The 24,792-nt window shown below is 42.1% G+C and overlaps 1 protein-coding gene across 3 annotated transcripts in view; it reads left to right on the top strand.

Moving 5' to 3' along the window:
- Positions 1-24,792, top strand: part of sdk2 (sidekick cell adhesion molecule 2) — a 347,374-nt gene that overhangs the window by 315,646 nt on the left and 6,936 nt on the right. For 2 of the 3 annotated variants that reach the window (XM_031894268.1, XM_031894270.1), the window contains exons 20-43: positions 591-689; positions 1,120-1,311; positions 1,402-1,523; positions 2,763-2,872; positions 4,534-4,684; positions 5,411-5,648; positions 5,749-5,864; positions 6,094-6,283; positions 7,406-7,504; positions 7,753-7,947; positions 8,035-8,236; positions 9,451-9,554; positions 10,444-10,514; positions 10,744-10,879; positions 14,184-14,240; positions 14,613-14,714; positions 14,889-15,004; positions 16,418-16,604; positions 18,207-18,344; positions 21,047-21,208; positions 22,071-22,196; positions 22,314-22,478; positions 22,856-22,996; positions 23,723-23,861. In XM_031894268.1, coding sequence (XP_031750128.1) covers positions 591-689; positions 1,120-1,311; positions 1,402-1,523; positions 2,763-2,872; positions 4,534-4,684; positions 5,411-5,648; positions 5,749-5,864; positions 6,094-6,283; positions 7,406-7,504; positions 7,753-7,947; positions 8,035-8,236; positions 9,451-9,554; positions 10,444-10,514; positions 10,744-10,879; positions 14,184-14,240; positions 14,613-14,714; positions 14,889-15,004; positions 16,418-16,604; positions 18,207-18,344; positions 21,047-21,208; positions 22,071-22,196; positions 22,314-22,478; positions 22,856-22,996; positions 23,723-23,861 — 3,358 coding nt within the window. The remainder of the gene's footprint in view (positions 1-590; positions 690-1,119; positions 1,312-1,401; positions 1,524-2,762; positions 2,873-4,533; positions 4,685-5,410; positions 5,649-5,748; positions 5,865-6,093; positions 6,284-7,405; positions 7,505-7,752; positions 7,948-8,034; positions 8,237-9,450; positions 9,555-10,443; positions 10,515-10,743; positions 10,880-14,183; positions 14,241-14,612; positions 14,715-14,888; positions 15,005-16,417; positions 16,605-18,206; positions 18,345-21,046; positions 21,209-22,070; positions 22,197-22,313; positions 22,479-22,855; positions 22,997-23,722; positions 23,862-24,792) is intronic. The other variant, XM_031894269.1, reaches the window with a different exon arrangement.

Below are 24,792 nucleotides of genomic sequence, written 5' to 3'. Positions count from 1 at the left end.
TTGCCCACCCGTAGGTGGGGATATCGGGTGAAGATCCGCTCACTTGGCGATCTCGCCAAGCGAGCGAATCTCAACGTGTATGGGGACCTTAGAGGTCCCCATACACGAGCCGACTCAAATCAGCCAGATCTCCATCGGACAGGTTAGAAAATCTAGTCGGATTGGGGACCGCATCGGCTCGTTGATGCGGTCCCCGGACCGACTTTTCCTATACCTGCCGTTATAATTCGATCGTTTTGCCCCAGGGCCAAACAATCAAATTACCCTGGATTCTCCTGATATCGCCCACCCGTAGGTGGGGGATATCGGGAGAAGATCCGCTCGCTTGGCAACATCGCCAAATGAGCAGATCTTATGGTGTATGGGGGACCTTAAGACTGCTGTACCATCTCATTTTCCTGCTACTGTCACCTATTAGAGTAAAGCATGAGAATAAATTGAGAATTCAGGTTGACTGTTTAATGCAAGAGCATGTTCCTTGTTTATCAGTTTAAAGAGAGCTGCGTGCCTCCCACTATGTAGGCAATTTAAATAAAGACATTATCTAATTATTTGTTCTTGCAAATGTTTGTTTACTGCTCTGTTTGCAGTTCCTGGACCTGTGGGGCATCTCAGCTTTGATGACATTCTAGACACTTCCCTCAGGGTGACCTGGCAGGAGCCTGCTGAGAAGAATGGCCTACTGACAGGTACTGTAGGCCATTTGCTTCATTTGTGTCAGGAATCCTGTGTCAGAGCCATATTGATTTTTAGCCCCATTTCCACAGAACATTACAGAAGCAGCTGCAAGAGTTCCGTACAAAGCTTAAAATCATAGTGAATAGAGTTTGTACTCAGAGCATCCATCTTTCCCAGACTACAGATCCCATGACTCTTGCTGTGGTTGATGGAATGGATGTTAGCAATAGCTGGAGATCCCTCACCTAGCAATCATGCAGTCACGAGATAGCACTTACTGTCCTTTGGCAAATGGTTTCTACAGTTACTAGACCTGGAGCAAATTTTGCACATGTTAATATATCATGCATCCCTTAATGAAAAGATCCCTGTAACCATGAACTTCAGTGTTTAACACCTCTGAGCAAATTCACCTGACCTAGGACTTTTTGTATGTTTCAGGGTACAAGATCTCGTGGGAGGAGTTTAACCAAACCAACACCCGGGTCACCCATTACCTGCCCAATGTCACTCTGGAGTATCGAGTGACCGGCCTCACCTCACTCACCACCTACACTATTCAGGTGGCAGGGATGACCTCCAAAGGTCAGGGTGTGGTTTCTTCCTCCACTATCTCTTCAGGGGTCCCACCAGGTCAGTGATGGAGCAGCTATATCCATGCATAGTTAGCATACAGCTTTACTGTGCTCAGCATTTCATTTCTCTCTGCCTCTATCACTTCAGAGCTGCCCGGCGCTCCATCTAATCTGGGCATCAGTAACATTGGGTCCCGCTCAGTCACACTTCAGTTCCGACCAGGATTTGATGGAAAGACCTCGATCTCCAAGTGGCTAGTGGAAGCTCAGGTGGGGCAGATAGGCGAATGCATACACTTTATTATCTACCCCTCTAATCATAACAAATATCTTTGTTATTCCTCCAGCCCTGTATGACTTGGTATTTGAAGTACAGCAAAGTGTCCATGTATTAAAGGAACAGTAACACCAAAAGAAAACATCTGTTTTAAAGCAAATATAACATAAAGTAACACTGCCCTGCAATGGTAAAAGTTATGTGTTTGCTTCAAAAAGACTACTGTAGTTTATATACAAATCCTGCTGTTTAGGCTTAGGGGCAGCCAATCAAGCTGGAAAAAAGAAGAAAAGGCACAGTTTACATAGCAGATAACAAATAAAGTCTGTAGAACACAATGGTGTTTCACAGAGGTTATCTGTTATATATATAACCTTTTAGGGCTCTGGCACACAGGGAAATTAGTCGCCCGCGACAAAACTCCCTGTTCGCGGGTGACTAATCTCCCCGAGTTGCCATGACCCGCCATCCCACTGGTGAACATGTAAGACTCGCGAGTCTTTTTCGGCGATTTCGGGAAATCACGCCGCCGCGTGTGCCATCCCGCCGGCGACTTACATGTTCGCCGGTGGGATGGTGGGTCATGGCAACTCGGGGAGATTAGTCGCCCGCGAACAGGGAGTTTTGTCGCGGGCGACTAATTTCCCTGTGTGCCAGAGCCCTAAGGTTACATAGTAATGCCATTTTGCACTATTTCAATTTGAATGGCTGCCCCCATGGCTACACCGGAGCTTTGTTTATATAAATTATAGTAGGGTTTCTGAAGCAAACACACAACTTTTTGATACACTTACATTTTTGGTTTTCCTGTTCATTTAAAGGCTGCTTTTTATAGAAGAAGGAAAGGTAAAAACTAAGTGAGCAACTGCTGCTTTGAGTCCTCAGTATAACACCACATTGGTCGGGGCACAAATCTACCTGTTTGTAATTATTTACTAGGACGTGCTGCCCCTGGGGTTACAGCCCTGTGCACGGCGTGCCTGATCTACAATTGACATTAACTAACTGCTGTCAGATGCACAGATAAACTAATAAGAAGATGATCTTTCTGTGATTAGTGCACTCTCAGACAGGGAATAGGTTTCAAAGTATTCAGAATGGACATGATATATAGGGTAGCTCTGTAAAAAGTGTCATTTGTACATACATTTTGTGCTACTCAGCCCATGTAATGCTGTGTGTAATGCCCTTGCCACTGTGTATGTTAATGCTGCTTTGTATCTCTATATTAGGTTGGCAATCCTACTGAGTCAGACGACTGGGTACTTATTTATCAGCTGGCTAATGAACCTAATGCCAGATCTCTGGGTGTGTCAGGACTGCGACCTTATAACTACTACAGGTACCACTGGCTAACACTGGGTAACACCTGCTCCTGACCATTTGGCCTGTTTCATGGTCATTCCCTATTTCTGAATGGGAACAAAGAGGAGAGATAGATGGAAGAATAGATGTTTGCATTTAAATAAAAGAGACTAGGAGAATAAAAAGGTTGAGTAAGTAAAGGAGGAAAAATTGTTCAGAGAGTGGGCCTAGGGTCTAAGGTTTTCTGGTGGGCCCCTGGGGTCCCAGTCCGACGCTGGGTAACACTGGGTAACATTGGGTAACACTGGGTAACACTGGGTAACACTGGCTCTGATTTTCAGTACAATAGTCAGGGAGCTGATGGATCAACATGATTAAAGGACCAATTCAAAATGATATAGCAGTGATTATATCCTGACCTAGTGATACAAATATATGCCGGACTTTAGTAGACTTAGAGACTCCTAATATGGAAAAACTGAGAACACCATTGCTGGCGGTCCGTATTCAGACTTCAGCCAACTGAACCATTACCCTAACTTGTATCAGGTGAAATGATCATCCGAGAAAAATAGAGAAAGAAGTATTTAATAAAACTTAGCCTTTATTTGTACTAGATAAAAATAGCAAATTCGATCCCAATTAAAAATCGTGTAGGGTGAGCCACAACCTTTACATTCACTGTGGGATGTCCTGTAACTTTCTTTAGTATGCTTAAGCTACTGTTGCTAATAGTCACAACTCATGTAGCAAACTAATTTTCAAACCCTCCACACTTCAACACATGTCTTGCAACAAATATAGCCACCTTATCACCAAAAAAAGAAACAAAGTTGAGTGTTGGTTACAGTCTGATGCTGACAGTGGCCAGGGTGCATGCTATAAACTGACTATACTCCTCCTACTAAGCTAGAACATGAGATGCGCAACCACATCAAAATAAGCGTCAGTATTAGCGTTACCCCCCGCTGCTCATATCCACCACCCAAATTAATATAAGAAAGGTTCCATAGAGGTACAGCGGCCCCACACCCCCAATTGCGATCGTTTCACCCTCGCACCTAAAATGCACATCAAGTGTGCCCTTACCCTTCAAACAAAGTACCCCCGCATCAACACCCTTCCTCCCCCCTTAAATTACAATTAGGGATGTGGGGCCGCTGTAACTCTATGGAATCTTTCTTATAATAATTTGGGTGGTGGATATGAGCAGCGGGGGGTGATCTGGTAACGCTAATACTGATGCTTATTTTGATGTTATTAATTTTATTAATTACATATTTCTCTTATTCTCTTGGATGATCATTTCACCTGGTATAAGTTAGGGTAATGGTGCAGTTGGCTAAAGTCTGAATAGGGACCAGCAATGGTGTTTCTTTGTCTGCACATTATCCCGTGTGTCCTGCCTAAACTGATCTAATGTGTGTGGGTGTGTGGGGGGGGGGGGGTGCAGCCATTTCTATTCTTTATACTTCTTATATGGAAAACCCCAGGTTCCGAGCATTTTGGATAAAAAGTCTCTTACCTGTATATATGAGATATATTGGGGTTCTGGAAATGATTTAGAACATTTTGATTTGCAGGCTTTTTTATTGTGTTAATCTAAATGAATGCCAGAATTAGTGATATCTACTAAATAGTAATTTGCCAGTCTGATGTTACTTGCTGACCCAGGAGTGTGATTCTTGCTCCTTCCAGCTTCCGCATGCGACAGGTGAATATTGTGGGTACCAGCCCCCCAAGTCTACCCTCTCGGAGGATCCAGACCCTACAGGCTCCGCCCTCTATGTTCCCAGCTAATGAGACACTGCGTACTGCCAGCCAGACCAGCCTATGGGTGCGCTGGGTGGTAAGTATCAGGACATGGAACCATACTAGTCAAGACATTGAACCACAATATATTTATTGTGTTTTTGTAGCTTGCCTTGGCTATGAGATCTGTGTGCCTGCCAAACAAGAAGCTCCTCGGCTCAGCGACAGCGTGACAGACTGTGCAAATAGCGCTGCTGCTGTTTTATATGCTGATATTTACTGTCTGATCAATTTTATTAGTTACTGTGCATGCCCAAAACACCTGTTCTGCTCTCACTGCAGAATCACTTGAGACATCTTCTCTCCCTGTACTTGCACTGACAGCCGCAAATATTCAGTATAGCATCCTGCTAAAAGGGCATGCACAGCCAGTGTGGCCCTGACTCTCATTTGCTTATATAGGTGCAACTTTATAGAGCAATAACCCATAACACATTAGAAATTAGCTCATATTATTTAAACTACATTAGACAGGCCAAGGCTAATTGGTTATTTCTGTAATAGCTGCACAAAACAGGGAGGCTTAAGTTATACTGCAGAGAGATAGTGGGGTTTATACCCACATCTGCCAATGAAGATTTAAGTAAAAACTTAAGGTAGAGGGAAATATGTGTATTAACTGAATCCGTGGAGGCAACACATACCTAGATATGAGAGCCAACGAATAGGTTCCTCAGTGTCACCTCTCCCAGTTCCATTACACATTACCCTAGTTTTTTTTTTTTTCGCCTATTTTTCTTGACATCTTTTCTTCCCCCCTCAGCCACTGCCAGAAATGGAGTACAATGGAAACCCAGATTCTGTGGGCTACAAAATCCGCTACGCCAGGTTGGACAAAAAAGGGAAACCATTCACCCATGTCATTTACGATCGCATTGAGAGGGAGTACACCATTGAGGACCTAGAGGAATGGACGGAGTATGCGGTGCAGATTCAGGCTTTCAATGCTATTGGTGCTGGGCCCTGGAGCCCTGTGATTACGGCGAGGACCAGAGAATCGGGTAGCTATCTGAGCTCCTCAGTATAGAGTTACCATAATCAGTGTACATTCATGTTATTTTCCAGACTAAGATACCACACTCTTTTCTCCCTTAATTTTAGTCCCTTCTTCTGGTCCCACCAATGTCTCTGCATTGGCCACAACATCAAGCAGCATTCTAGTACGCTGGAGTGAGATTCCAGAGCCAGAACGGAATGGCCTTATTCTGGGGTATAAGGTAAGCAGCTTAATCCAACAAAAGCCAGCGGCAAATCTGATTCATAGTTTAGTGAGATACTTGTTTCCAAAATCTATTTGGAAACAGTTCCATTAAACTGGAATATAAAAAGAAAAATAATGACTGCATCATGGCTACTTGTAAAGAAATGACTAGAGGAACTGCATTGCAATGATGATCATGTCTTTACCTTGTCTGAGTGTGATCCATATTCTGATTTTTCTTTCAGGTTCTGTATAAGGAAAAGGACTCTGACACTTCTACACATTTCTGGCTTGTAGAGGGTAACTCATCCCGCAGTGCCCAGCTCTCTGGCCTTGGCAAATATGTTCTCTATGAGATTCAGGTCCTGGCATTCACAAGAATCGGCGATGGAGCTGCCAGCACACCGGCTATACTGGAGAGAACGCTGGATGACGGTAAGAGTACCAGTGAGACAGAGAAGATACAAACATCATTAAACATTGGTTCAGCATTGAATCAAACCTATAGTCACAATATAACTGCTTGTAATACAGGGTATTCTTTTTTGAACATAAGATGCTATTTTCCTTTTCCAGTAGAGGAAGCTTGTACTCCATCTCAGTGTATCTGTCTGAAAGCATTAAATAACAATATACACGTAAATATTATTGCAGTATACTCCATTGAAATATAAGCGGCTCATGCGCTAATGCAATGCAATTCAGTGCTGTAAATGGGGCAGATTATAGGTTCCAGCATGTTTTTTTTCCTTCTATGCTGGGGATCTATACTTTTTGCTTGCCTGGAGTAAGTTACAATGCATTAATTCATTTGATTGCATTGGCTGTGCTCTGACAGTATGAAGAGTGCATATTAGCACAAAAAGATGTGCAAAATAAAGGATTTATTAAAAAATGGATGCAAGTGAGCTTATCTAGCAACAGTGTTTCCCATGAAGTGTAGAAAAGAACATGAAATCCACTCTGCAATAGGGACACTATGTACTGTACTAGCTGGCTCTCTGGTATGCAAGGGGGGCAGTAAGAGCCAACTTATTATTATTATGAGCCTGAGGAAATCGACATATTGGAATGGATGAGTAGTACTACTCCCCCTACTGTTGGCTTCTTGTGAAGTAGATTGGATGCTTCACGGTAGACATTTTGGCGGGATCATCTTTCTTTTATTGGTACAGTGTAAGTGCAATACTGAAGCTTGTGTAACAAATGCTTTCCACTATGCACCCCGCTTTATTTTATATACTGTATAGTAGTGTGCAGAGTGTAGCTATCCTGGGTCATTATTTCACCGTTATAACACCATTTCTTTGTATGGTAAAGGGGTAAATGACACATGTCAGTATTTGCTCTGTGTTGTCAGCGAACAGTTCTTCCACAACATAGAATTTCCCTCTGGAAAAATGGTAAGCATCAGGGTGGGACCTAGAGTCATACTCTATTTGAGCTCCTAAATCTCTCTATGCTGATGGTACATTAGTTAGTAAACTCTGATGCCAGATATGGGAGTGTGTAACTATGGTCCATATTGGTCTGACCCACTGATGTTTTGTTTTTCAGTGCCAGGCCCACCGGTGGGAATTCTATTTCCAGAAGTAAGGACCACCAGTGTGCGCTTGATCTGGCAGCCGCCCGCTGCCCCCAATGGAATCATTTTGGGTAAGTACAGCTTAGTGGTAGTCAATTTCCCCATATTTTTTCCCCCAGTTTGGGCAACATTCCAGTAGCCAGCAGGATCCTTAAATATATCAATACTTTTTGTTTAAACAAGGTGCAAATATATTTCAGTATATTTCTTATGTGCGTAAAATCAGAGCACACCCCAAACAATACCTATTGTACACATTGTCCCGATTTAGAAGCCAAATGCTCTCTTTGTATAATTATTGCCTTGTGTGTGTCCCCAGCCTATCAGATCACTCACCGACTTAATGCAACAAATGCAAACACCGCTACTGTAGAAGTGCTGAATCCAAGTGTGCGCCAGTACACAGCCACTGCTCTGAGACCTGAGTCCATCTACCTCTTCAGGATCACAGCACAGACCCGCAAAGGCTGGGGAGAAGCAGCTGAAGCTCTGGTGGTGACCACAGAGAAGAGAGGTTTGTTTATCTGTGTTTATGGCAATCATGGCCCTTGTTGTTATATAAAATGTTCACTAATTTTAAGGTGTCTTCTCATTGCTACAGACCGCCCTCAGCCGCCCAGTAAGCCTACAGTTCTACAGGAAGATGTCAAGGCCCGCACTGTCCTCTTGTCTTGGGATCCAGGCAGTGATGGTCTCTCCCCTGTGCGATATTACACCATCCAGACCCTGGAACTGCCCAAAGGAAAGTGGGTGGTGCACTCAGCAACCATTAGCCACAATTCCACATCCGCTGTTGTGGACCGGTAGGTGGAAAGAAGTAGGCACAAATGCCAGAAATCTTGCATAATTCAGACATTTTTTCTCACCATCCCCAGGATATAGAATAGATTATATAGAGCCGAGCTCCCCAACTAGGAACCCTGAAGCTTTACATGGCCTTCCAAGATATTTTAAATGGACCCTAACGATTCAAGGGCTACATAGATTTTCTACATAATTTCTAACATTGGATACATGTAACATACCTCCTAACATTTGAAAAATGGAAAGAAGGACAAAAAAAAAATGCAAGGTGTAGCGTGGCAAATTTTTTTGACCACGCCCATTTTGGTGAAAGCAACCCCAAAATACTTCTCCCATTTTAGAAAATTTGGCAGGTTATGTTACGTTTGAACACATTTGTGGGGGTTTTGGTTCTAGTTTTATGTGTTATTACAGTTTTGCTAATGAAGGTGAAATTGCCCTTTAAGATTGAATAAACCCAATTGGATTGTCTTGTCTTCACCAGTAGCCTTACTTGGTCCCCCCTGCAAAAAATCTGAGGGGGTCCAGCAAACAGTCCTACTCCCATGTAACTGGAGGAGTCCCAAGCCAGACTTGGATTTCTTACTACTGAGTGCTATTCTGATACCTACTGGGAGCTGCTATCTTGCTCCCTTCCCATTGTTCTACTGATCGGCTGCTGGGAGGGGGGGGATATCACTCCAACTTGCAGCGCAGTACCATTAGGTGGCGCTGTTGTTACAGAATTCATTATATTAGAAACATACATATACAGTATATCTTTAAAAACAATTTTAAAAATCACGGTAAATTCCAAAAGCGCACAGAATAGCACTATAAATAGTTTAGTTTTAAGGTTTACATTTTCTTTCATATATCTGGCCTAAAAACCTATTGTATAATTTTCCCACTTTGCTAGACGGTACTAGAGGCCTAGGAAGAAGAACGCCTGCCAGGCTCAGAGGTGATTCCTGTAAGACAAAGTAAACATTGTCTTAGAACAGAAGAATGTTTTGATGTATTATTCTATCTATTAAACATTGATGCCCAGTGAGAGACCATTGGCTGAATGCCAGGGCTATGCACTCTTCTGTGAATGACATATTAGTGTGCTCGCCATCTGGTAGACTGAGCAGTGCCCATAAGAACAGTCACCACTAGCAGGGGTGCGCCTTAACTTACTGATGCATCTACGGCGAAAGGCTGTGTGTCACTCTCTGTTTCTTTTATTCAGCTTAAAGCCATTTACCTCTTACAAGTTCAGAGTGAAAGCCACCAATGACATTGGTGACAGTGAATACAGCGAGGAATCAGAAGCTCTTACTACGCTGCAGGCAGGTGAGTGATTTCAGCATGCCTTTATCTGGCTGTAACACTCACAGAAATCTTAGGGTGAAGACACATGGAGTTACCAGTAGCAGCTACTTGTCATGGCTACAGCAATAAGCAATGCTGATCATTTACTGATAATTGTGTTTGAGCAGAGGCAATTCTTGGTATGGTTTATGGCAGGGTATTTTCTGATGTTTAGTAGCCGTGACAAGTAGCTGCTACTAAGTAGCTCCATGTGTCTTTACCATTAGGGTGAAGATACACAGAGCTACTAATAGCTACTTGTCACGGCTACTAAAATGGACAATGCTGATCATTAACTGTCTCTTTGTGTGTTTTAGCAGAGGCAATTCTAGGTATTGTCTATGGCAGGGTATTTTCTGGAGATTAGTTACTGTGAAAAAGTAGCTGCTACTAGTAGCTCTAAGGGCTCTGGCACACGGGGAGATTAGTCGCCCGTGACAAATCTCCCTGTTCGCGGACGACTAATCTCCCCGAGTTGCCATCCCACCGGCAAAAATGTAAATCGCCGGTGGGATGGCATACGCGGCGGCGCCATTTCACTGAAATCGCGCAAGTTTCCTCTCGAGGCAACTTCCGCGACTTCAGCAAATCACAGCGCATGCCATCCCACTAGCGATTTACATTCTAGCCGGTGGGATGGCAACTCGGGGAGATTAGTCACAGCCCTAATTCTCTTCACCCTTACTGTTTACTGTGAGAATACAATACCTGAAAATCCCCCCTTATAGATTTATTTTATTACAGTTTATGTACATATTTATATAGTCAAGAAAATGTTATACCATTTGCCATTGAGATATATTATAATTAAGAAAAACATACAATTGATTTAATGCAATTGATTTTTATTTACTTTACCTTGATTTTTCAGCCCCGGGTGAAGCTCCCACAATACTCTCTGTAAATCCTCACACTACTACCTCTGTGTTGATTCGCTGGCAGGTAACAGCCCTTTCTTGTATATATAGTTACAGTGCAGTTTAGGTCTCTCACCAATAAGTAGCCGCTACAGAGCTGCACAACCTACATTTCTCTTAGCAACATACTTTATAATATATATATATATATATACACTTGGTATAAAATGTGGGTGTGCAAGACATTTCCATGGTGTAAAGGGAATATTTATTTTCAAACAGTATTAAATAAATATATAATTCCCTTTGCTTAGGCTCCAGCTGAAGACAGGATTAATGGAATCCTCCTAGGGTTCTGTATCCGCTTCCGTGAACTTGCTTATGATGGACTAAGGAGTTTCACTATGCAAAGCATCAATAACCCCGGTGCAAAGTGGGCAGAGCTAACTGGTAAGTGACAGGCAATACCCCGGAAAAGCCAAAACACAAAAGTTACATTAAATCCTTGGCATAGTTCCCTTGTCTTAAGTTGCATAGGTTCCACCCTGCTAATGCACCCAATAAATAGTGTCTGTCTATGGCATCTTACAGCAGCCCCTCTGGCATTTGCCAGAACCCACAGATTGCCAGGCTGGGCCTACAGGCAACTAAGTTGCACCCTTAACCATCGGTATTAAAATGAACAAATTTCAGTATGTGGCAGTCACAGCAGTGTCTGTTATCAACTCATGTTTATATGTAATACACCTAGAGAAATCATGATTGATCAAAGTAAGCTAACACAATATAGCAAAATAATTAGATTAGATTATGTTGACTTGTGAGTTGATGCTCTGATTGCCTCAGAATGATGAACAGTATTTCTGCTGAACAAGAGATAGAACCAGGCCCTGGCTGGGGTTCAAAATAGACCCTGGTATTTCAAGCGCACGGAGGTCCAAACAGCCCCAACGATAAATAGGGACTGTTAATGGCATCTTACAAATGCCAGAATCCAGACATTGCCAATCTAGACCTGGACAGAATTGAATCGAGAACTGAACAGAGAAGCATCAGGTGACACTTACTGCACTGAATCCAATCCAGTCAGAAGCTCGAGCTCTCAGTAGAGAAGCATCAAGAGACACTTCCTACATCAATAAATTCATCTTTTACCATATATCTGGGCAGAGAAGCACCAGGAGAAGCTTCAAGGATCAGTACATGATATTAGCAATTAACTACTGTCATGAAATCAAAAAGAAAATAATAATGAAAACTGCAAGAGTGCTCAGAAGAGCAATTTTACAGTAAATGATACAGGTGGATATATGTAAACAGGGTCGGACTGGGCCGCCGGGAAAAATCCCGGTGGGCCCCGGCGGCCCAGTCCGACCTTTGCCGGCGCTTCCCCTTCTGACTGTTCCTGCCCTGATGCGTTCAGTTTATACGCGCTCAGGGAGGACGTCGGGTGGGGGCCCTGCGGGGGGGTTGGGGGGGTAGGGAACACGGCTGGCTGGGGCGGGAGCCCCGGTGGGCCCTGCACCCCCCAGTACGACCCTGTATGTAAACCATGCCGTTTAGTTTTTAATTCCATTTATGGGGAAATATAATTGCACAGGGTCTAATAACCCATAACGATTAGTAGGTCTCCTGTTTGATGGGAAGTCTGGTTGTTGGCAGTCATTGGAGTACATTATGCACCTTTATTTACATCCCCCCAACTACTCTCGTACTTCTTTGTTTATTTGCACAGGCATTGCTTGTCTAGGAGGTATTCCATTAACTAATGGCCTGGCAATAGCTTTCCACACCTCCAAAACAGCTCCTCTATGTGTAAATTGTGTGTTGCAACTCCGCTAATTAATCACTTGCTTCCGTGCGCAGTGTTTCCGTGCGTCGCAGCAGCGCCTTTAGCAGATCACAGCCGTTACTTGACCTCTTTGTTCCTCTGTTTACAGTTCTAATTTGTTTTCTAGACAGTTCTGAGGCAAATTTACTTTTTCATTATCAGCAAATTTATATTGGGGGTTTAGGCCATTTTTCTAAGCAACTGTAGACGAGATTATGTCTGCCATTACGTGGAGACGCTGCCAGCTCAGCCCGTCGGGGCAAATTGATTGCCTTGTGCAGATGACAGTTGAATTCCCTTGTCAGGGCCGTATCTCAAAAGATATACTGTAGTACCAGTAAATTGCAGGAAATAATCTCATAGAAGGATATATGACTAGTGAGAAATGTATGGTGCGAGTGTCTGATTGAGCTTGTTGATTGGGCAGGAGCAAGAATTCTAACTGCGAATTTGAAGTGTAACATGTATAAATTAATAAAAAAATGTTTTTAGAATTGATTCTACCTCATTAATTAAATGCAGCATACTTCGGGTGACTTTGGAAAAGCAAAGTTGATCGGACAGAATACTCAGGAGTTTAGTCCCCCATGGTAGAGCAGATTTGTTGCGGATGATCAGGTCTGAACCGGGATACAAAATAGACCCTGACATTTCAGTTACACAGAGACCCAAACAGCCCCCATAAGCCCAATAAACAGTGACTGTCTATAGCATCTTACAGCAGCCCCTCTGGCATTTGCCAGTATCCACATATTGCCAGGCCGGGCCTGCGGGCAACTAAGCTGCACCCTTAACCATCAGTATTACAAAAGAACATTTTAGCAGTGGCTCAAAATCTTTTATTTGCCTTTAAAATAGTGGCACATTTCTGTTTCTTACCATACATGCACCAATAGGTATCAGCCAATTTCACCTGGGCAGTCATTCATGGCAACCAATCAGATGATTGCTTGTAGTATTCAACCTGGAGCTGGCTGGAAAAATCTAACCACTGAGTGGTTGCTATGGGTTACTGCCCAGATGCAAATTTGCCCAGTGTTTATAAATGAGCTATGTCTGCCTTCCTTTTGTTCCAATTGCTTGTTCAAAGGATGTGAACAATTGGAAAAGCTTCTGTTGGCCGACATGGTGCATTGGCAGATTAAAACATTGAAACCTGGCCGATCAGCGGGCCACCATACAGGTACCAATAGTTGTATGATTGTACAGTATTATTGGTATGTATATGGCCAGCCTATGGGGTGCACTTATCTAAGGTTGAAGAGTTCCACTGGATCAGGGCCATTATTGGAGGCAAGAGTGCTCCCAGGGTCTTGGTGTGTGTATGGATGTGCAGTATGTATGGCCCAGTAATAGGGCTTATTAAGGTGAACAGATAAAGCCACGTGGATTTCTGGAGGTGGTCCTACAGTTAATAGAATTGTGGGGTTCTCAATCTGATATATAGGGGAAAAGTCCCTCTGTGACTCCCTGCACATTACCTGCCTCTGTCAGGAGCTGCTGTTGGATTAGGCAGCGTGTATGCTTCTGCTATTCCGTTAATTGTACTAGATCATATTGGATTGTATGGGTTAATGAACAAGGGTTCAAGACTTGCACATATTATATTTATTTTGTATTAAACAATAGAATGCATTTTTTAGGGAAACAGCATGAAGTATTTCCAGGGTGCATGCCTCAGTTGCCATAGAGAAGGCACAGTAGGTGGCTAATATAGGTCAGTGCTACTAGCAATGACAGATAAGTGGTGCTAGGCAGTTAATTCCAGGGCTATATAAGGCTTGCACGTTTGTTTGTTTGTCTGTATGTGATGTGTAACTAACAGGCACTTACCGCTTTGTCCTCCCTCTATTCTCTCCTTCTCTGCCATATCATTCTCCCATCTCCTCCGTCCTCTCCTTTACTCTTTTCACATCCTTATAGCTTCCTACATGATGCGGAACCTGAGCGAACCGACCCTCACTCAATACGAGCTGGACAGTAAGTTCTGCGCCACTCAGTATGGGCCATAACCTGTTTGTTTTGCTAGGTGGAAGCACATATTCACGGGGCAGTAAGTAGATTGGGTCTTGCTATTGCCATCAGATGAGCAGGGTACAGCAAGAGGGGACTGGTTACTGTGAGGTTTCTGGGGATGGGGTCATGGCAACATCACGCTGGGAATTGTTTCCTGGTAAAGTTAGTGACAAACCTGGGGACAGGTGACAGTATATTACTCTTGTGCCTTACATGCTGGTTTTTCCATTGACATTGATGAAAGGCATCAGGTTTTAGGAGCCTGCAACTTTTCTGTTGCAGTTTCTCAGTTTGTAGCATACGAGCACTGCCTCTGAATTGCGTCTTTCTCTTTAGATCTGAACAAGCACAAGCGATATGAGATTCGGGTGAGCATGTACAATGCAGCGGGCGAGGGGCCTTCCAGCGTTCCTCAAGAAGTGTTTGTGGGTGAGGCAGGTGAGTTCCCTCTGGAATAAGATGCCACCCATCTGTATGTGGCTAATTGGCTAATAGCAGCACCCTATGCCTCATACATTATTACTTTCCGGTAAAGTTTTCTCAGTCCACATTGTTGTATTAATGCAATGTCTTTGCCAGTCTTACAATTCCTCTCTCTTTTTCCCTTTTCAGTGCCCACAGCTCCACCCCAAAATATCGCAATAGCAAGCACCACAGCGGTGCAACTAGATGTTACATGGGAGCCCCCTCCTCTTGAAGCTCAGAATGGAGACATCCAGGGATATAAGGTATTACTGTCAATAATGCAGTGTTGTGAGATGGCAATCATATGCCCCTGCTCTAGAAGGGAAGTTCTGGAGATGCACAGTAAAGAAGACACTGTGTTAAATAAAGAAATAAACCTTCATTTTCATATTTTTTCATATCAGTCATACTTTTTTGGGCAACAGTCTTTTCATAGTGCCATATACTGGTTTAACTCAGAAAACCACCCACCCAATTTGGCAAAATAAGATTATTTTTGAAACAAAGGCCAGCAGTATATAAATAGGCAAAGTCAGGAGAACTGACCCCATTTGTGCAGCTTGCTACAGGAACCCTATTCAATGTAAGCAATGGGCCAGGCCCAAACTATAGCACAGAATGTATCATGGCATCTATTGCAATAGTATCAGCTCTATCAAAAATGCATTCAAATAGTGTCCTTGGTGAGGCCTGCCATTCTAATTGCTGCTCTGAAATCTGTTACAATAATGTCTCTGTAATTTAAATTCATATTAGGCTCATCTAAACAACTGCTAGGGATTGATGGGATTTTACACTAGAAGGAATGTTTTTCAAACATGAATAAAAGTGAAATGCTATACTGTATTGAGGGCAAGTATTTTCTTGCTATCCCCAATAATGGACAGAAGAGGGAGCCAACAGAATATATAATCTATAGCCTTCAGTAAAGAAAGCTACTCAATTGTTAGCCCCTGGGCCAAGGCAAAATATTGCTTTAATGTGGAGCAATACACAAAGGCTGAACCAAGCCAGTCAGTGCCTCCATACCTGTAATATAAACGCTCACCTAACTATAGATCTAAAACTAGCTGTACACTGGCAGATCCACTCATTTAGGCTAAGGAGCCACAGAAAGGTTCAGATCTCTGCTATCACTGCTCTGAAATGCCCTTCCGCCAGCAACAGTCACTGGTGGAAAGGCCATTGCTTTGCTTTGTTATTCCAAAGTCGTGAGAAGTTGCCTGCAGAAGGAAACTTTGCGCAACTTCACAAAAGCAATGCGATGGGCAACAATAGGAGTCGCGATGGCCTACAATAGTAGGAAAGGCATTTCGGAGCAGTTAGTCCGATGTGATGTGATTGCGGGCGACTGAACCGCTCCATGGGGCAGCAACAACAGGCATGCCCGACCGATATCTGACCTGAAATATATAAATATATATATACACACACAGACAGTGAGCCGCACAAGGTTTGTCCCTGAGGAACAGCACAGTCAATGTTTGAAACGTTGGACCTTTGGGCGTTTGAGCCTTTATAGGGTGTGCTTTGTTTGTTTCTTGTATATATATATACAAGCACACTCACATGTCTTTGCCCCTGGCTAAGGAAATTGCGTACTGTTTGTGTGGCTTTCACTATATCCTATTCACTCTCTAATTTATTTATTACCTTCGTCTCTGTCTCCCCTGCAGATTTTTTACTGGGAAATTCTGCGTAAGAATGAGACAGAGAAGGTGCGGACACTGTTCCTACCAGAGACTGGAGTCAAACTCAAGAACCTGACTGGCTACACCACGTACCTGATAAGTGTTGCTGCTTTTAATGCCGCAGGAGACGGACCCAGGGGCCAGCCAATTCGTGGGCAGACGCAGCAAGCTGGTGAGAAGCTACGACAGAACCTCCAGCTGGAGGAACTTGTTGGGATTTATATTAATCAGTAGGAAGTAGATGCCCTGGAATATACGGCACTGAAATGTTCTTATTTAAGTGTCAAAATTTGCTGAGGTTTCACTAACCTGATTATACCTGGGGGCCACAGGTTCCTGTTACAAACCCATAATCAGTCATTTATGGAATGTATACCTAACATATAAATAAGGTATATGTTTTTTTCTATACATGTGCAATAAAAAAAATGTGCCAGTGTAGGTAGTGCTCCTCTCACCAAGCTGCTCTGCCAATGTCACATTAGTCTTCTTGCCTCGAGTCACTGCTGTGCATCACAGTGCCAGCCAGTTTGCAAGAGCCTCATCGGCTGTGATGCCATTTGCTCTTAATAGAAACAAGTTTAGAGCTCCCATGTCAAGAAGGGGAGGTGGGGATAAGGATTAAAAATTCCCACGTTGGCCCTCGTGTGATCACAAGATTGTTTTTAGACATTTAATAATAGGGGCTGCAGTAAGCTGGTGGTGAGACATAGTGCCAAATGCTTTAGGGTTAGACTGGTCTGGTAACATTCCCTTTTGTTGGGAAAGCCAGTGTGAGACAGCATGGGGAGAAGGGCTAAGCGTGAATATGAGCAGATTCTGCAGGCATTGCAAACAAAGGGAACACTTTATTTAATAATAATAATATGGGGCAAAGGGCAAAACTGTTTTAAAGGAGCAGTGATGTAAACAACCCTACAACAAATATACAAGTCAGTACAGGATTGAAAATATATATTCACCATAGAATATTTATATATACCTACCTGCAACTACTTACATTACTTCCCATAGGTCATGTGACTTGTAGACATATGTTACTAATCTGAGAAAAATACCAGCCTTCTCTTACCATCTCTTTGAGGATCTCTCAGTATTGGCAAGGTGCAGCCTATAGGCATACCTGTTAATGCTTTAGTCTCATGCAAGAGTAGTTGCCCATTTTTTCTTATAGCTTTCTATATAGGTGACAGATATGACAGGAAAAGTTTGGGCAGACTGGCAGTTAGAAAGTCAAAAGACATGATGTGTGTTCCTGTGTAACTTGCAGACCTTTAATACGTATGTAAAACTTAATAGGTGATATATTGGTTTACAAAGTGCTGGTCAGGGTGCAAAGTGAGAAAATAGGTACAAATTGCCATGATTTTTTGTATTCAGCAGGAGTGTATTTATGGGGGCAGGGAAGGCATTTATGCATTCCCTATCCTGCTCCCTAAACTGTCACGTCATTTAGACATGTTTGGTATTTTCCAAAGAGTATGGTAGTAGGGAACCCTGTCTTTACCAGGGCTGACTTGTACCTACTGACAATGCTCTCTTGAACTGGGTTTTCAATCCAACCGGAGATGCAGAGTATAGCAAGGCCCTGGATGTAATTGCTTACTAAATGAGCCCCAAGCAATACAATTGTGATACCATAGCCATAAGCCATAAGAATTGTGTCTGGGCCTTTTGTGAATAGGCTCTATAATGGTCTCCAAAAATGCAAATTGGTTCTACTCCTTCTATAATGGGTTAATCAAGCATGTTATCATGTCACTTTTTCTCCTAGCACCCAGTGCTCCTGCATCCATCAGATTTAGTGAATTAACCACCACTTCTGTCAATGTATCCTGGGATGCACCCATTTACCCCAATGGTATTCTGGAGGGATACAGGCTGGTTTATGAGCCTTGCACACCTGTAGATGGTAAGCACAATTATTTTGTTGTCTGGAAAATGGTCAGTTTCAAACAGCATAGTGTTAATTTGTTGCAGGAGCCGTTCCATAGGCAGCAATCAAAAAAACTGTTGCAATGAGGGTGTGGGTTGCAGCCAAACACGTCAGTCTCACCAGAGACATTTGCTGGATAGAGCAACTAGTGTTTCAGTATATATTTTGCAGTGGGCAACATGGATATCAGGTGACATGGGGGTATGGGGCAATGAATACCAAACAAGAAAGAAAAGTGGGGCAATAAGCAACGTGGAAGGAAAGTGTCTAAGTTAAAGGAACAGTAACACTAAAAAATTAAAGAGCTTTAAAGTGATACTGACACTTAAAAATGACTCCTCAAAATATGAATGTACATAAAAATTTGCCTATAGGTCATGTTGATTGATTTTCACTGAGAGATTTGCTTTTGTAAATAATTGTTACTTGAAGTTCCTAAACCTGACTGTTTTGCCAACCTGACTATCCCTTCCCAACCTGTCAGTTATAGCTTCTAATGCTAACGGCCTCCTGCTGGACAAATATGGCTGCCCCCCTCATAGGGGAACATGGGGGATCAGACAGGTAATATAAAAGCATTGGGCAAATACTTTACTGGCAAAAATGAAGGTCATGCAAAGACAATGTTATGATAGATGTAAAAATAGGTTTAATTTCTGGTGTCAGTATCTCTTTAAAATAATAATATAATGCACTGTTGCCCTGCACTGGTAAAACGGGTGTGTTTGCTACAGTAACTCTACTATAATTTATATAATAAGCTGCTGTGTAGCCATGGGGGCAACCATTCAAGCTGTAAAAAATGAGAAAAGGCACAGGTTACATAGCAGAGAACAGATAAGTTCTGTAGAATACAATAGTGTTTTATCTGTTATCTGCTATGTGCCTGTGCCTTTTCTCCTTTGAATGGCTGCCCCCATGGTTACAGAGCAGCTTATTTATATAAATTATAGTAGACTTTCTGAAGTAAACACACAACTTTTACCAGTGCAGGGCAGCAGCACATTATATTTTAGTTACTTTTATACACTTTCATTTTTTGGTGTTACTGTTCCTTTAATGCAAGACATGGATGGCTGGCAGCATTAAAATACTAACTATACTATTTTACAGACTATACAGCTCATTTAATGCTCAAGGTATTAAAACAAATGCAAGTCATCATGTTTTATCCCACAACATATTCCAGTCCGACAGTGCGCACTGCTATTTGCACCCAGTTTAATGCGGACACAAAATAACCTTCCACTTTATTATATTACACACAAGCTTTCAGCTTTAGTTTCATAATCTGTGCAAATGGCGTCATATAAACTGACTGCCATTTTTACAGATCATGGATAATGTGGCACCCCAATGTGCATGACACCCATAACATGTTCAATTCACTAGATTTTTAAAGGAACAGTAACACCAAAAAATGAAAGTGTATAAAAGTAACTAAAATATAATGTGCTGCTGCCCTGCACTGGTAAAAGTTGTGTTTTTACTTCAGAAAGTCTACTATAATTTATATAAATAAGCTGCTATGTAGCCATGGGGGCAGCCATTCAAAGGAGAAAAGGCACAGGCACATAGTAGATAACAGATAAAACACTATTCTGTATTCTACAACCTGTAACCTGTGCCTTTTCTCCTTTTTTCCAGCTTGAATGGCTGCCCCCGGGGCTACACAGCAGCTTATTATATAAATTATAGTAGTGTTACTGTAGCAAACACACCAGTTTTACCAGTGCAGGGCAACAGTGCATTATATTTTTATTACTTTAAAGCTCTTTCATTTTTTGGTGTTACTGTTCCTTTAAGGGAACCCTGAAAGCAACACAGGAACATATTGTTTAAGGGGTGGTTCACCTTTAAGTTAACTTTTAGTATGTTTCACAAAGGCCAGTTCTTGGCACGAAGTTGGTCCTCATTTTTTATTATTGCTTTTGAATTATTTGCCTTCCTCTTCTGACTCAAGCCTTTCAAGCTTTCAAAAGAGGGTCACTGACTGCGGCAGCCAAAAATTGACTGCTCTTTGAGGATACAGTTTCACTGTGTTACTTTTTACACTTATCTTTCTAATTCTCCTATTCAGATTCTAGTTTCTCATTCAAACCACTGCCTGGTTACTAGGGTAATTTGTACCCTAGCAACCACATAGCTGCTAAAATTCCAAACTGGAGAATTGCTGAATAAAAGCTAAATAATTCAAAAACCACAAATAATGTGGTAAACCCTTATGTGTAATAAACGGCACTAAGTTTACCCAGGACCTGTTGGTTTGCTGTAACACCCAATAAGATGTTTGCGTTGAAACAAGTACATTAAATGCTACCTGCTGATTGGTTGCTATGGATCACTGCTCCAGTGCAAATTTATTGCCTTTTATTACATAACCGCATAAAAGTTTGCTTCCTTCCCACTGGCAAGAGTGTGAATGGCCGGTGGAATGGCATATGCGTTGCTTTGGTTTTCTGAAGTGCACATATAATCCAGCTGCACGTCAGACTGCTTACAAACCAGTACCACAAAGGGAGAAGGAATTGGTATTGTATACTGGTAACATTATGTGTACATTTTAGTGGTTTGCACTTGTAAATGTGCCTTGAAATGTAACACAAGCAGCCCTCTTTCCCATTCCTGTCTGCTACATACTTTCCAACACATTCTGTTTCCTTATTTTCCTGTATAAGGGATCAGTAAGATTGTGACAGTGGATGTGAAAGGCAACAGCCCCCTGTGGATGAAAGTAAAGGATTTAGCAGAAGGAGTAACTTATCGCTTCCGGATCCGGGCAAAGACTTTCACTTACGGCCCAGACATTGAAGCCAACGTGACTACTGGGCCTGGAGAAGGTTAGTAATAAATCCTAATAAGGATGTGCAGCATTACTTATATTGACTCATTTACCACCATGGCATTTGAAATGCTCCACTAAAACGTCCCTTATCTGTCAGATAGCATTAGCCGTGGTTGGCTCTATAGGAAATATAATGAGCTATTTATTATTGCACATAGTAGGCTTTTCAGGGCAATTATACACTTACAACTGCTCTGTGAACATTTTCATGACAGTATTGTTTGCCAGCAGAAGTAATTTCTCTGAGTATTCAACAAAGAACAGTTTAAAAAGTAAAAAAAAACCCAGTCTGAATTAAAGTTAAGAATTTGTGGTTTGCTAACGCTGGTGCATGGGGGGAAAAGTTTGAAAATATCACTTGGGTATAGACTAGTGATACATGGGTTGGCCTGAAACCTGAGGTGTAAGGTGTGTCCGTCCCAACAATTTGCCCCTTCAGCGAGTAGTGGATGGGTGGCAACCCTTACTCTTCTTCTTCCCTGCGCCTTACCAACCCACGAGACTTCTTGCTGCTTTTATTTATAAAGGCACATCTGCCCAGTCCCCTCTGGTAATGGCAGGTATATAAATCAGTGTGGCAGGCTGGGTTGGGTGAGGGCAGGTTAGTGATGGTGAGGGTCAAGAATCTGTCTGCCCACACACTGCTAGTATAGACGACTAGGCACACCGAAGTGCAGCCCCATGTTTGCAGTAAAAAGTGGATGCTATAAATGGTCCCTTATACAGACACAAGGCAATGTGGGTATTGTCTCTGCCCGCAGACAAAATGCCTAGTGTGATATATGACAGATTTTAAAGCATTGGTAGGTTTATGCTTATAGTAATAATTATTTGACTTTACAAATGCTGTTTAAAAGGTGCCCCCGGGCCTCCAGGAGAGCCATTTATATCAAGATACAGCTCAGCCATCACCATTCACTGGTCCAGTGGCGATCCAGGCAAGAGTCCTATCACCAGGTACATCATAGAGGCACGGCCATCAGGTATGCTCCCAGTGACTGCTATATAGTGCATGATTTATACCTCCCTTTCATTTCCAAATGTTCCTTATTATACTAGCCACCAAATAAAACCAACCTTTTCTTATCTTTGCTGCCAAGATGAGGGTCTGTGGGACATCCTTATCAAAGACATTCCCAAAGAAGCAACATCCTACACCTTCAGCATTGATATCTTAAAGCAAGGCGTGAGCTATGACTTCCGAGTGATTGCTGTTAATGATTATGGATATGGAACCCCAAGTGCCCCATCTCCGTCTGTATCAGGTATTGTACAAAGACACAACAGAAGGTAAAACAGAACAGAAATGGAGGCGGCCCTTAGATATTTTAATGCTGAGGAAGGATATGGGGTTTTTTTAAGTGTGAACTATTGCCATTATAAAAAATAAAGAGAGGCTGTATTTTAAAACCCCTACCCACCTGGCATACAGATACAAAAAGTGCTAAGAGCATCCTTGACCAATCAGAGACGTGAGTCTGAGACATATGGGTGGGTTATGAGAGGCAGGATAAAGAAGCAGATTGTGGGCTCTGTCTCATATTTACTTCAATAGACATGATACACAAACTATGTAGTTACATTTTGACAATAAAAAAGCCCCCACCTCCCTCATTACTGAATGTACCTGTAAACATTGCAGCACAGAAGGCAAATCCATTCTATGAGGAGTGGTGGTTCCTGGTTGTCATCGCTCTCATTGGACTCATCTTCATTCTCCTTCTGGTTTTTGCCTTGATTATCCGTGGCCAGAGCAAAAAGTATGCCAAGAAGTCTGATTCAGGTGAGAGACCAGAGACAGGGGCACATTTACTAAGCAATTCTGAGATAAAGTTGGATTTTTTCTTACTTCTAGATAATTTCGAGATTTATGAATGGGTTTTCGCCAGAACTTGATTTTTTTGTTATTGGTCCCAGAATAACACCCATAATTTGTGATTTATTAATGTTTTTTGATCTGTCGAGTACCATTGAGTCCTATGGAGGCTTAGAATAGAATAGTCAGTGATTGTCAAGGACAAGTTAATCCACTCATTGTTTTCTATTTCACACTTTTCAAGGGGAAGTTAATCCTCTCTATGTTTTCAGTTTCACCCAGTTCAATTTAAACACATTGCTCCTAAAATGGCTGCTGGAGCAATTCCTGTTTGGGAAAAATAAAGAGGATTCATGGAAAGGAATGTCCGTTCAAACTCGAATTATTTGAGTTTTAACAATACTTCCAACTCAAAAAATTCGTGATTTTCGAATGTAAACTTTTGTACGAAAGATTCAAGCAATAATGTTTTGAAACTTTTGTACAAAAATTTCAAGTTTACATTCGAAAATCACAAATTTTTCGAACAATTATAGTTTAATTCAAATTTTACCAATGTCGAGTTTATACGACTTTCAAGGCCAGAGAAAAAACAAGTTTTAGTAAATGTGCCTCTTATTGTCATCAGTACAAGGCCTATCTGGCCAAGATATACAGTTTAGAAATAATTGATTTGTGTTTCTTGTACTGCAGCATGTAACCCCAAAACCAACTCGCTAGGCCATGGTGAGATGGTCAGTCTAGATGAAAGCCGATTCCCTGCTCTAGAATTGAACAATCGGCGCCTATCAGTGAAGAATTCTTTCTGCAGGAAAAATGGAATTTATACAAGGTGAGCGGGCAAAGGGCAAGCGCCCGGGGTTGGCACGACCACTGTGAGACCACTGCTTTGTTACAGCCCCCATTAATAATTATATACCAGTATCTTAAAACATATTTGGGGTAATGTAATACTAAGTTTGCCCAGGAGCAGTAACCCACAGCAACCAGTCATCGGGTAGCATTTACTGGTCACCCTGCTATGGGTTACTTCTCCTAGGCAAACTTAGTGCTTTTTATTACATATGGGTGCTTATCTATTATTTTTTGTTACATTCATTTAGCCATGATTGAGTTATTTGGATTCCTGTTAAATTAGCTGTTAGATTTTCTGACAGGTATAAAAGGACTGTTACTGTTCTTACTGGCTATGAAATAATGTTTGTGTGTGTCCTGCTCCATATAAATCTATATGCTGTAGAGAGTTATGAACCATAAATATGGTTTGTAAAGCACAGAATTGTCTTTGTCTGGTTTCTCAGAGCTGAGAGCTCCCACTTTATAGCTAAGTGGCAGGCACAGAGGTTCCCATTCCTTATTCTCCTCTCGTTCCAGCAAACTGCAGCTCCATCCTCCTGCTGGCGAGATCACAAAGACAGCTCTGTTAGGGACACTACAAAACACAGCTCTTATGGGGAGCTGGGAAAGGGAGGGCAGTGGAGGCATAGTACTTTCTAGAACCTTTCAGCCTGACGTGGGAAAAGATTCCGTCTTAAAGGGAAAGCTACAGCTTGAATACAAACTACTTCTGTACCCTTATTTTGTAATATCCATGTAACAATGTTCTGTAAAGTTCAGGAATTTTATATTTTTCATCTAAATGTTTAACTTTAGAATAATTAAATTGGCTGCTCTTTGGTTTTGAAAGCTAAGCGTTATGATTCAGAGAACCTGTGTGCAAAACCCTTTGTGGGTGGTATTAAGATGGCTGACCTTTTTAAAAT

Source organism: Xenopus tropicalis, chromosome 10 (genome assembly GCF_000004195.4).
Source record: "Xenopus tropicalis strain Nigerian chromosome 10, UCB_Xtro_10.0, whole genome shotgun sequence".
Lineage (NCBI taxonomy): Eukaryota > Metazoa > Chordata > Amphibia > Anura > Pipidae > Xenopus > Xenopus tropicalis.
The sequence above is the reverse complement of the archived record's forward strand: the minus strand, read 5'-3'. Positions and strand labels throughout refer to the sequence as shown.